Raw genomic sequence first — 13375 nt, forward strand, 5'->3', positions numbered from 1 at the left:
TTCACACGGGTTGTAGTGGTATGCCCAACAAGCTGCTATCTCCTGTATAGATCCCTGTATCCTCTACAATACAGAGTGTAAACTTCCAAAAAGTAATGATTATGAATGGATAAGTGATAGGTGGGACTTCTACTAAACGACAACCTTATATTCAAAGTTATACAGCACTATAGTGGACATAGAAGATATCGCTGGCTGTATTTACTCACATCTGGTGCAATGTTCTGCAGGATTCTGGTGCCATGTCCTGGGTGTCCACTTTGATCTTTATGTTTCTGGTCCAAATTTGCGTTGTCAGAAGGTCAGATTGGTTAATAGTGTTTATTGTAAAAATCCGAATAATTCGAAGTCTGTATTAAGTCCATAAGGAGTGATTGTGTTAAGTCCATTGGGAAGTGGATATTTGAGTTAAACAAATCACTCCCTATGGAATTAACACAGATTTCTAATTATTTGGATTTTTACAATAAACACTATTAACCAATAGATTACTATGATGTCCTTAGTGTGTATATGTGTGCGTGCGTGCTTGTATATGCGTGCGTGCTTGTATATGCGTGCGTGTGTGTATATGTGTGCGTGCGTGCGTGCGTGTATATGCGTGCGTGCGTGTATATGTGTGCGTGCGTGCGTGTATATGTGTGCGTGCGTGTATATGTGTGCGTGCGTGCGTGTATATGTGTGCGTGCGTGCGTGTATATGTGTGCGTGCGTGCGTGTATATGTGTGCGTGCGTGCGTGCATATGTGTGCGTGCGTGCGTGCATATGTGTGCGTGCGTGCGTGCATATGTGTGCGTGCGTGCGTGCATATGTGTGCGTGCGTGTATATGTGTGCGTGCGTGCGTGTATATGTGTGCGTGCGTGCGTGTATATGTGTGCGTGCGTGCGTGCGTGTATATGTGTGCGTGCGTGCGTGCGTGTATATGTGTGCGTGCGTGCGTGCGTGTATATGTGTGCGTGCGTGCGTGTATATGTGTGCGTGCGTGCGTGTATATGTGTGCGTGCGTGCGTGTATATGTGTGCGTGCGTGCGTGTATATGTGTGCGTGCGTGCGTGTATATGTGTGCGTGCGTGCGTGTATATGTGTGCGTGCGTGCGTGTATATGTGTGCGTGCGTGCGTGTATATGTGTGCGTGCGTGTATATGTGTGCGTGCGTGCGTGTATATGTGTGCGTGCGTGCGTGTATATGTGTGCGTGCGTGCGTGTATATGTGTGCGTGCGTGCGTGTATATGTGTGCGTGCGTGCGTGTATATGTGTGCGTGCGTGTATATGTGTGCGTGCGTGTATATGTGTGCGTGCGTGTATATGTGTGCGTGCGTGTATATGTGTGTGCGTGCGTGTATATGTGTGTGCACGTGCGTGCGTGTATATGTGTGCGTGCGTGTATATGTGTGTGCACGTGCGTGCGTGTATATGTGTGTGTGCGTGCGTGCGTGCGTGTATATGTGTGTGTGTGCGTGCGTGCATATGTATGTGTGTGTGCGTGCGTGCATATGTGTGTGTGCGTGCGTGCATATGTGTGTGTGTGTGTGTGTGTGCGTGCGTGTATGTGTGTGTGCGTGCGTGTATATGTGTGTGCGTGTATGTGTGCGTGCATATGTGTGCGTGCATGTATATGTGTGCGTGTATGTGTGCGTGCGTGTATGTGTGCGTGCGTGCGTGTATATGTGTGCGTGCATGCGTGTATGTGTGCGTGCATGCGTGTATGTGTGCGTGCATGCGTGTATGTGTGCGTGCATGCGTGTATGTGTGCGTGCATGCGTGTATATGTGTGCGCGCGCGTGCGTATGTGTGTATGTTATATTTGCCTGTCCCTCGCTGTGCCCAGTGGTGACGTCACTCTGCCAGGTATTAGCAAAAAACTTACACTGACAGGAAGAAGCTAGGTTGAGACGTCACCGGCCGGGGCTGTCTCCCAGTGTTTCCCAGATATCGTAAATCGCAATCACCTAAGTACTTAACAGTAACCTTCTGACAACGCAAATTTGGACCAGAAACACAGATTACCGTGGACTACAGGACACTGCACCAGATGTGAGTAAATACAGCCAGTAATCTCTTATATGTTCACTATAGTGCTGTATAACTTTGACTATAAGGTTGTCGTTTAGTAGAAGTCCCACACAGCGCTTATCCATTCATAATCATTAATTAATATTATTCCCAGAATACCAAGGAAGAATAATAAAATAGATTTCAGGTAAAGTCAACATTTGCTTTATTTACCTAGTAAAGGTACTTTGTTTTGGAGCAGCTCACAGTAACTTGAAGTTAGGATCCCAACAGGATTTGTTGGCACAAACCGTCCTTCTTTAACCAAACGTTCACATGTGCGCATAAGGGTCTCAGAGAACTGAGAAGGGTCAACTCCATAGTCTCTCCATCCACCCACTCCATCTGCCACACCTGAAAAACAGAGGGATGACATAGGACACAGTTAAGAAGATGCAGCAAAAAAAATGTGTAACCAATATACACATTTACTGGAATTAATGCAAATGTCAGCTGATATTCCTCACATTGCATCCTTTTTAGATCATCTCTTAGGATGTAAAATTATTTTAGAAATCTGTCTGTACAGAGGCCAGTCTTTCCTTGTACTGACCAGATCCATTATCAATATTCATTGTACTTGCCATTTCCCCTGGAGTATTGAGTTGTTGTTGTCGAGCAGCCACATTATAAAGGGATTTAAAGAGTAGCAGCAGATAGTAAAATGCTTATGTTCTCTATTATTGGACTGTTCCCCACTCATACAGGGTCAAAACCAGTAATAGAAGGCAATTATGAGCAGTCAGATATTCTATACAAAGACATTGTGCAGACATTGCTGATGTATAGTCACTGTGCAGTATACAAAGGTGGATGTAAAAACATTCAGCATCTACCAGAGAACAGAACATAATGGGTAAGTGGTTCAAAAAAAAAAAAATTGACTGTAATTCTCCTAAACTGTAAAGCTCTGATCTGAGCAACATCTGCTTCTTTTTGAATTGGTCTAGACCACTTGTTAAGGATATATCCCTAGCAAAAAATAAAAATAAAGCTCTAAACAATCTATCCCAGTCCTTTTCTACTTATGCCTCGCCAACCAACCCATTGTGATGACAGGGTCTCAACAACAAGCACATACTACCATGCAACACAACACCTATATATTAGTGCAAACAGCACCAACCAAATATCACCACATACTGCACAAGGGGGATATTTACCAAAACGTGTGCAGAGTAAGAGTTGACCAGTTGCCAATTGCAACCAGACTGCTTATTTCATTTAAAAAAAAAATAATAAAGCAATCTGATTGGTTGCTATTGGCAACTGCACCACTCTTCCTCTACACAGGTTCTGATAAGTCTCCCCGTTAATGTTCCTTAGCAGCACCAAGTACCACTGTGCAGCACAAAATACATACCTCTCCACCAGCACCACAACCACAGGTTTTCTCCCCTTTGTATCACCTACCCCACTATCCGCAACAATGACCCCTCCCCACCTTTTCTATTCATTTTCCCGCCCACCCTCTTCTCTCCCTGAATTTAACCATCCATTCTCCATATACGGTACCACCCTTTCCCAACTTCCACCCCTAATACCGGTTATAAATATGTGGAGTTAGGAGCTTCTAGTTGAGGGAATCTTTAGCTGTGTACATGTGCAGAGTGAACAGGGCCTCTATACATGGGTTTAGTGGGCTGGGAATGGATAAACAGCAGAGAGAATGCTGGGAGGTAGAGGGAGGAATGTCTAGAGATCTCACCTAATCTGTACCCATCTTGTAGTCTTCTCTGCTTTTCCTGGGAGCAGGACCTGTGAACTCATTCATGTGACTGATGCCTTTGCATTCTCAGATCACACAGGATTCACCACTGACAACAGGCATTGATCATAGACACCCCCCGCTGCCCAGGTCACAGAGCTTGTACAGAACACTCTCCCATAGAGGTCAATGAGTCATCTCCAGCCTATGGTTCATGTGGTTTCTGTAAAGTGCATTGCTGAATGCCGTAAAATAGCTGTTCATAGCTGCCCTCATTATCATGTACAGACAAACAATCAGAAAATGAAAACCTATAGATAGATTTAGCAGGATCTGGCTTTAGGGCGCATTTACACCCACCAGATTCGCTGCAGATGTTACCAGGTAATTCTTATATATTTTTGACTGGTTTATCAATGAAGCAATTGCCTTGTAAAAGCTGCAACTGCATTTTTTACAACTGCAGATCCAGAGTGTGTGAATGTACAGTACAAGTTTTAAATAAAAGATAAATGAGCGATATATTCCCTTTATAAAGGCTCCTCCCTTGTTCCTCCTGTAGCATCAGTAAAGTGCCCTCTACAGGTCAGGCATGTCTACCCCAGCCTACATAAGGAGACATCAAACATTTCACATCACAGATTCTGTATGGTTGGACAGAGCAAGACATGCACGCTGATCATACAGCTTCCAGCATGAAAAAGAAAATAGCGTAATTTTACATTATTTTTATTGCAGAAACATGGTAAACATAGGCATAACTGAAAATCTGGAAGATGAACATTAAAAACAAAATAGAAACCAAAATGCTTGTGGTTATAAAGGGCTACTAGATGCTTGTGTGGAGCAGGTAGAGCAATGGTTCTCAACCTTGACAGCCACTTCCCAAAATATTGTACCCCCATATTAGAGACATTTTGTTATGCTTATAGTATAATTCATATGCTCTACTTTCCTCTCCCCATCTCCTCAGTCCCCAGATTTACAGGTGACATCTTCTCTAACCGGAGTTGTTTACATTTCTTTTCTTCACTTTCTGGCCTAGACCGCCAGATTAAGATTTCTCCCATACAAGACTTCTCCACAGAACCAGCCAAACATTTAAGGCTCCTTTCTGCAGTACAATACCCACCTATTTACAAACTCCCCATGTTTATTGTCACACACAGTAATAGGACCCGCTTTGCATCCCCATAAAGTTGTTAGGTCCCCTTTGTGCCCCCAAATATAGCTGTAGGCCCCCAAACTTCCCCCATACATAGATGTAGGCCACCATACTGTCCTGCTTTGGTGCTCCACTGATGCTCTGGTCTTGGGACCTATTGCTATGGCTCATAGCAGTAGGTCCCCGATCTGCAGGGGCTATGGAGCAACAAAGCTGATGGTAGTTACTGCCCACAGCAGCCCAGTGCCCGCACTTCCCCTTTGCTGTCCTGCTCTGCTCCTTGGTGCAGTGACGTCAGCCAACCATTTTTTTCAAAATGGTCCAGACCAGTAACCAGTGGCCGTGGCTGCCATTACTGATTTTTAAGTACCCCCTGGAGAACTGCTAAGTACCCCTGGGGGTACTTGTATCCCAGGTTGAGAACCAATGAGGTAGAGGCATACAGGGGTGTATAATAACTGGATTGCCACTTCCCTGATCGGAATAAAGTATTTACAAATTGTGTACAGCATCAGGAAATGCACAATTTACATGGTGTCTTCTACAATGCTGTAAGTAGTAAAGATGAATAGATCGGCTATCATAACGGTACTCTGCACACTACAACAGTTCTTTCAGGTACCTCTTAAAAATCTATGCAGTATCAGACCTTACAGAATATGAAAAAAACAGACAAAGGAACTTCAAGTGAGATTATATGAATTCAACCTATGTAAATCTATACATATTACCAAGTAGGTGAGGAAACAATAATGTACCAGTTTTACAATAAGCATTTTACAGGAACACAACTGGGAAGATTTATTTAAACCTGCTTAGAGGAGGTCGCCCATGGCAACCAGACTGCTTCTTTAATTTTTCACAGGTCTCTAAAAATGAAAGAAGCAAGCCAAATGGTTGCTATGAGCAACTGCAACACTTTTCCTACACAGGTTTTGACAAATCTCCCAACGTCCTTCAAAAAGGTGCTATGACAGACTGAGAATGGGATTGCCTTGACCCAGCTGTGAACTCTGTAATCTGGGAAAAACATGTTGCCAGTCTATCTCCTGGACAGATTAGTCCGAATCTAATAAAAATCACAACCTTTTAACCACCTGCTCATCCACAAAAGGAACAGATGTATATACAGGTCATCTCTACATTGACATTGGGAAAAGTTTAAAGTTTGTGAACTATTATACTCCTTACTTGTATTTGTTTTTCCTTTGGAAAATGTATTTCCTCCTGCTGGACACTGTGTTCGGCGGATGTGGAACAAACTATCTGTAATTTTCTTGTTGATCCTTCCCAGGACTCCACTTCTGCCATGATGAAGTGGGAGGCCGCTAAATGTGTTTTGCATGGTGCTCACCTCAAAAAGGAAAAGGCCCACACTTTGTCCCGCGTGTTACAGCGGGTTGCTGAGTTGGAACTGGCAAAAAAGCGCGCACGCTCCACCTCGACCCATCTGTCTTGTCCCGGGGAGAGAGGCTCGCGACAATACCCTTAAGACTCAATACAATTCATTTTGCTAGGTCCCGTAACATACCCCTCATGATTCTCTCGTTAGATGCCGAAAAGGCCTTTGACCGCATCTCTTGGTCTTCTTTAGAGCACACACTTTCAGTTATAGGCCTTGGCCCTGTCCTCACTTCTAAAATCCTTTTGCTCTACAAAGCTCCCTCAGCACATTTAGAATTAATGGTACCCTGTCTGACCCTTTTACGATTCACAATGGAACCCATCAGGGTTGTCCCCTGTCCCCCCTGCTCTATGTCTTGGTAATAGAACATCTCTGGCATTACTATCGGTGCTCATGTCTACAAGTGTTCTGCATTTGCAGATGACCTCTTGGTTTATGTCACCAACCCTCATGTGACCCTCCCCGTGTTGATGGCGGAGTTGGCGGGGTTCTGCGCTTGGTCGAATAAAAAAAATGAATGCCGCTAAGTCCAAGGCATTGAACGTCTCCCTCCCTCAATCTTCGGTGGACCTCATTAAGCTTAACTTCCTGTTTGCTTGGCCTTCTATGGGCCTTTCGTATTTAGGCTTGAAAATCCCTACTGCTCTATCACGCCTTTTTCATTGTAACTTCTCCCCCTTGCTATCTATGTTCGATGCGCTCCTACAATCAAGGCACAAGAAACATTTCTCCTGGTTTGGTAGGATAAATATACTAAAGATGACTGTTGCCTAAACTACTCTAATTCAAACATTACCGATCCATATCCCTGTACCGTTTTGGCGGGCTCTGCAGGGGCATTTCGGCTCTTTTGTCTGGGCGTCGGGTCGACCTCGGATTCGGCGGGAAACACTTATTCACCCGAAGGAGGCTGGGGGCCTACTCTATTGTCGCTTCCATTATATGGCAGCTATGCATGCTCTTCTGCTAGATATTATACATAACTTAGCTTCTAAACTTTGGATGTGTATTGCGCACGATGTCTCCTCCCTCTCTCTGGCTGGCCTTCCCCCCCACCTTGTCCCTTCTATCGTTCACTACCTGTCAGACATTTTCGGCTCTTCATTGCTTTCCCTCTAGGAGGTCTTTAGTGGATCCCACTGGTCCCATGTTGCCCATCACAGACCACCCCGATTTTCCTCCGGGTGCTGCTTCCTGTTGCTTTTGGGGGGGGGGGGGGTTAAATCTGACCCCCTTCGTTTTTACCATGCATTGCTTTCTCACTACAAGTGTACGGAATACCACCAAGCTTCTACTCATATCCACACTATAAATGACTTCTGCGGGCCCTTTCTGCTACATTTTGTATCTATGGGTAATAAAATGATATTTCACAGATATCATAACCTCTACCTACTTCTTGTATACTCCAGCTTCAGGATGAGAGGAATGAGAAAGCATCAAGGAGCACTTTATAAAAAATGGTTGTATCATTTGAATACCCCAGTTATAATCAGTTGTAGAAGATGCTGACAACTACTGCTTCTCCATGCCATGATGTCTACTGACCACGAGCTGAACAGTCTCCAGCTGATGACCAGTTCCCATTATGTACCACTAAAAATAGACAGCCTTGAAAACCTGTAACAACACTGGGATGAAAATGCAGATTAGTACATCAAAACACTGAAAGAATAGATTGCAACACTAGTCAACACCTTGTCCTGAGGCTAGCATACAAAACAAGGAACACATTGCCTCAAATGCATGTCTGACTGCCTGAACTATCAGCATCAAAGAACCTAGAATGTTGGTTTGAGTCATCTGACTGATGGTCTGGGCAGATTTTGGACTGTTATACAGGCACAGAGATGTATTACTGTAAGTGTCACAATTTAAAATACTTTCATAGAGGAGTTACCGCACTCTGGAGTCTGTACAGTTTACCACTTTGCTACTATTTTCTGCAATATATCTGCTTTGGAAAAACATGTTCACTGTTTCTGCGGACGCCAAAACCAGATGTTTCTGCCGTGGAAATTCCACCATGTGTGCACGATGCTGAATAATTCTATTAAAATCAATAGGACTCTGCTGCAGTGGAATTTCAGAGGAATTCAGTTTGGAAATTCTGTCGTGTGAACATAGGCTAAGGCTATGTTCACACGACTGAATGCCCTCACGGGGAATCTCAATGCAGACATTTTGGACACTGTGGGACAACAGCATAATCTGCTAGTGCTGGGACCGCACGGGGAATGCGCCTTCTCATAGATGGTGGTGCATTCCTTGCAGTCGCCGCACAAAGAATAAACATGTTCATTCTTTGTGCGGACACAGAAAATGGAATTTCCATACCAGAAACATAGGGCACGGAAATTCCGCCGTGAGCACAGAGCAGCAGAATCCCATTGAATTAGACACGACTGCTACAGTGGAATCTCTGTGCTGGATTCTGGGGCACCTAAGCAGACCTTGATGGTAGCACAGGTCCCTAGTAGAGCCCTGTATTGGGGTCCCGTGGGATCCATGCGGGAGCAGGCGGGTATGAGGCAGATGCGAGCGGTCAGGCGCTATTGCCTGGGGGTCCCACAAATCCTGCACTGCAGACCCAGCCTCTCTGAAAGCCTGCAGATTTAGTGACACCACTTTAAAGTGGGCTGCAGCCATTTTAAATCAGTGAGCCGTCCCGCACAGGGCTCTAGTCCCTAGTACATTTACAGTACAAAAGTGTTTGCATCAATAAAGTATTATTATTGTTATTGTTTTTTTTTATTGTTTTTTTTATTTTTTATAATTAATAAAAGCCCCAGACTTAAGGAAACCTGAAATAACCTTGAGGTGCCCATTTAAATGAAAAAGCAAAACACAGGAGGTGATTTGCCAAAAGGTAGGTTACATATTACTCAAGCTTACAGACTGCCAGAAGGTAGGCATCTAAAAAGACATCAAATATCACATGGTATTTCACCATAATTCAGTCTTGGCTATTCAGGAGGTACTTTGCAAAATTATGGATTTCTGCATGTATATATACATTGTATTATAACTTAATGAAAAATTTTGCTCAAAAAGGTACTAAGAAAGGTCAACTCAAAATGGTTCTATATTAGAGTTGTGGGCATGGTGCCCCACAGGTCACCATCAAGCTAGAAACCCCTAGGAGGCAAGATTCAATGAAGATATTTAGGGAGTCCCTCATGCCACAAAGCTTATCTCCTTTGTGCATAGCCTCAGATAGGGCAGTATATGTACGTTCACTTTAAAATGCCTTTTTAACCTCTAGGTGAAGCACTGAATATATTTAAATCTCGATTCTGACTGTATGAAGATAAATGCTGCCTGTGATGACCCTCCAGCCTCAGTAACAAACAGAAATAGATGTGACATTATTCTCAGGTCTGTAAATTGGCTTCTTATAGTAAACTGGTGAAAATACTGTTTTAGGACATGTTATTGGAAAAACTAAGTGCAAATATAATCTTATACTGGTGACTTTAGGTGTGGGTTCACACTTCCATCATAGGAGCAAAGTGAATTTAAAAAGGAAGAATCAGATCCCCCTGCCGAATAGTGACCATTGATTTTAAAGAAGCACTTCAGGGTTTTTGCCAATATTACGAACTCTCCCCACACTAGTCCTATAGTCCCATTTGTTTTATTGCAGCACAGTTGCATCTGTGTGTTTTAAAAGGAAAACTGTCACCAAGTTCACCCACACTAAACCCAATACACCGGGTTATAGTGTGGGTGAACAGGAGACCACACATGGGTCACTTGCTTTCTTGTCGCCGAGTTGTCTGCTAAAGTTCCGCTGTTTGCCCTTTACTTGCGCTCTGAAGGCGGGTTTCCCCGCCAGCAGCCATGGTTTGGGTCCCAGAGGAAGGGGCCCTCCCCCTCATTTGCATATTCATTTTCTCCCGGAGCGCAGCGCGACGGGAGAGCGCTCTGTGCAGTCTAACTGCGCATGCGCCGGTGCCTCACTACACACGGAAGTCGGAAATAGGTACTTCTGGGTGTAGCGAGGGACTATCGCATGCGCAGTTAGACTGCACAGAGCGCTCTCCCGACACGCTGCGCTCCAGGGGAAAATGAATATGCGAACAAGGGGGGGCGGGCTAAGGCCTCTTCCTCCAAGACCCAAAGCATGGCTGCCGTCGAGGGACCCGCCTTCAGAGCGCAAGTGAAGAGCAAATAGCAGAACTTTAGTGGACGACAACTCAGCGACAAGAAAGCATAAAAAAAAGAAAGTGACCCATGTATGGTCTCCTGTTCACCCACACTATAACCCAGTTTATTGTGGGTGAACTTGGTGACAGTTTTCCTTTAATATTCTTATTTGGTCATGTGATCACATGACTGACTCTCCAAATATCTTTTTGTGCCCAACGGTTACAACATGATGTCAGAACTGATCCCCTGTGCACTGCAGGATGACATCACTAACCAGATTCTTCCTACCTCTCAGACCCCTTTCACCTCCATCTGCTATCTCTATGGGATCAGGATATATAGTAGTTTTTACCCCTGAGGTTGTGGTCAAACATTGTGTTTCTTGCTACTTTTTTTTTTTTTCAGTTTTTGCCGTGATTTTCCCCCAAATAATGGGAAAATTGGAGCTTTACTGTGCAAATTATGGCAAAACCTAATTTTTACCACAATTTTTGGGAAAATTGCTGCAAAAACAGCTAACATACAATAAAAATGTAATGTGTGATCACAGCCTAAAATCTTCAGGAAACACCTCAATTGTGTTTGTTGGTCAAGTCACTTTCACCTCATGGCAAAATTTTTCTTAAAAAAATAAAAATAAAAAAAAACACAACACACATCAGAACTGGCAGTATGAACCCTGGGTAGCCTCCAGCACTAGCAGCCTGAGGAGATTACTAGACGCAATCATTAAACCCCCAGCAAGCCAGAGGATTTATGGGAATGTGTATACATTACAGAACCCACATGTTGGTGCATTGGAGGACCAAAATTGAGACTCTCATGCCCGCCAAGTTAGCAAAGAGAAGCAAGAAAGAGGCATACACCTAAACATACACACTATTCTCTAATAGCCTACGCCGTACTATACAAGCAAAAAAGAATTCCCAGAATGCTTCTGGGATCAGTTCCATTTCTTTCCATAGTGTCCAGCATTTTACCAGACAAAATAGCACGTTGCAATCTGATGAGAATGACGTCTCAATTAGTAAAAATAGAACAACTAGATGAAATACCATCCCAATGTAGTGAGGCTTCTATAACGTCAGGCATTTTAAAATAAGCTGTTATGTCTGTGTACATGAGAAAAAAAATAAACTAAAACTATGTTTGGCCATTATAGGACATGTAACGTGCACAAAGAGATGCTGCAGCAGCTTGCAGTAAATTGCACTGGCAATTAATTCTTTTAACAAAGATCCAGTCAGATAAGTATTAAAGCAGCCCAAAAACTTTTTAAAAAGGGGTACTCCGCTGCTCAGCACTTGGAACAAACTGTTCCAAACACTGGAGTCGGGAGCTCGTGATGTCATAGCCCCGCCCCCTCAATGTAAGTCTTTGGGAGGGGGCGTGACAGCCGTCACGCCCCCTCCCATAAACTTGCATTGAGCAGAAGTCCATTAATGTCAATGGTAATAAAAATTCCGCTTGAAAATAGTTTCCGTGCAGAAATTCCACACCAAAAAATTAATAAAAATAAAAAATTAATAAAAAGGGAAATTCCAATTGGTGGTTTTAGTCCAGCAAAAAAACAAAACAACCAAAAAAAGAGTTCTCATATTCCGTGCGGAATGCACGTAAATTCCGCCTGATTTTCGCGCAAGTTTCACGCAAAATTTGCATGAAAAAATATGTTACCGTAATTTTGCAGCAAAATTTTTATGCAAGGAATCCCCTCCTATTCCTCAGTGTGAACGCACCTTAACAGAGCAGAAAGCTATTTCTATTAGTTGCTCTGCAGTGAACAAACGAACAGGCTTGACAAACCCTGGGCGACCGGTTGCCACATCAACTAGGAATTTCATGGCTGTGCCCAGATTGTCAGCTCTGCCCAGCCTTAAAAAAAAAGGGAAAAAAAAATAAAACAAAAAACCTCCCACTCCATTCCTGTGCTGATGTTTTTATACCAAATTTTAAAAAAAGTGTCTAGTAAGGTTTGATAAGTTTGCCACAGCCTCAGTTTTTAATTTAATGCCAACTTAAAATTGGCATAAAAAAATCTCTAGACTTAATTTTGGCACATCTTGGTGCAGCATGTCACATTTAAAGGGGTACTCCGGTGGAAAACTTTTTTTTATCAACTGGTGCCAAAAAGTTACAGATTTATAAATTACTTCTATTAAAAAAATCTTAATCCTTACTGCTAACTACTACATAGGAAATTATTTTTGGAACAAAGTGCTCTCTGCTGACATCATGACTAGAGATGAGCGAACTTACAGTAAATTAGATTCGTCACGAACTTCTCGGCTCGGCAGTTGATGACTTATCCTGCGTAAATTAGTTCAGCCTTCAGGTGCTCCGATGGGCTGGAAAAGGTGGATACATTCCTAGGAAAGAGTCTCCTAGGACTGTATCCACCTTTTCCAGCCCACCGGAGCACCTGAAAGCTGAACTAATTTATGCAGGAAAAGACATCAACTGCCGAGCCGAGAAGTATTCGTGACAAATCGAATTTACTGTAAGTTCACTCATCTCTAATCATGACCACAGTGCTCTCTGCCCATTTTAGGAATTGTCCAGAGTAGCATATGTTTTCTATGGGGATTTACTCTGGACAGTTCCTAAAATGGACAGAGATGTCAGCAGAGAGCTCTGTGTTTCAAAAAGAAAAGAATACTTTTTAGTATTCAGCAGCTAATAAGTACTGGAAGTTTTAAGATTTTTTAATAGAAGTAATTTACAAATCCGTTTAACTTTCTAGCACCAGTTTATTAAAAAACAAAAACAAAAAAAAAAAAAAAAACACGTTTTCCCACCAGAGAACCCCTTAAAGGGGTACTCTGGTGAAAACCTTTTTGCTTTTAAATCAACTGGTGGCAGAAAGTTAAACATATTTGTAAATTACTTCT

General features: G+C 43.2%; 1 protein-coding gene across 2 annotated transcripts in view; it reads right to left on the reverse strand.

Moving 5' to 3' along the window:
* Window positions 1-13375, reverse strand: part of PPTC7 (protein phosphatase targeting COQ7) — a 49586-nt gene that overhangs the window by 27011 nt on the left and 9200 nt on the right. For both annotated transcript variants that reach the window (XM_056536036.1, XM_056536030.1), the window contains exon 2: window positions 2229-2408. In XM_056536036.1, the coding sequence (XP_056392011.1) occupies window positions 2229-2408 (180 nt within the window). The remainder of the gene's footprint in view (window positions 1-2228; window positions 2409-13375) is intronic.

The sequence above is a fragment of the Hyla sarda genome, chromosome 1, assembly GCF_029499605.1.
Source record: "Hyla sarda isolate aHylSar1 chromosome 1, aHylSar1.hap1, whole genome shotgun sequence".
Lineage (NCBI taxonomy): Eukaryota > Metazoa > Chordata > Amphibia > Anura > Hylidae > Hyla > Hyla sarda.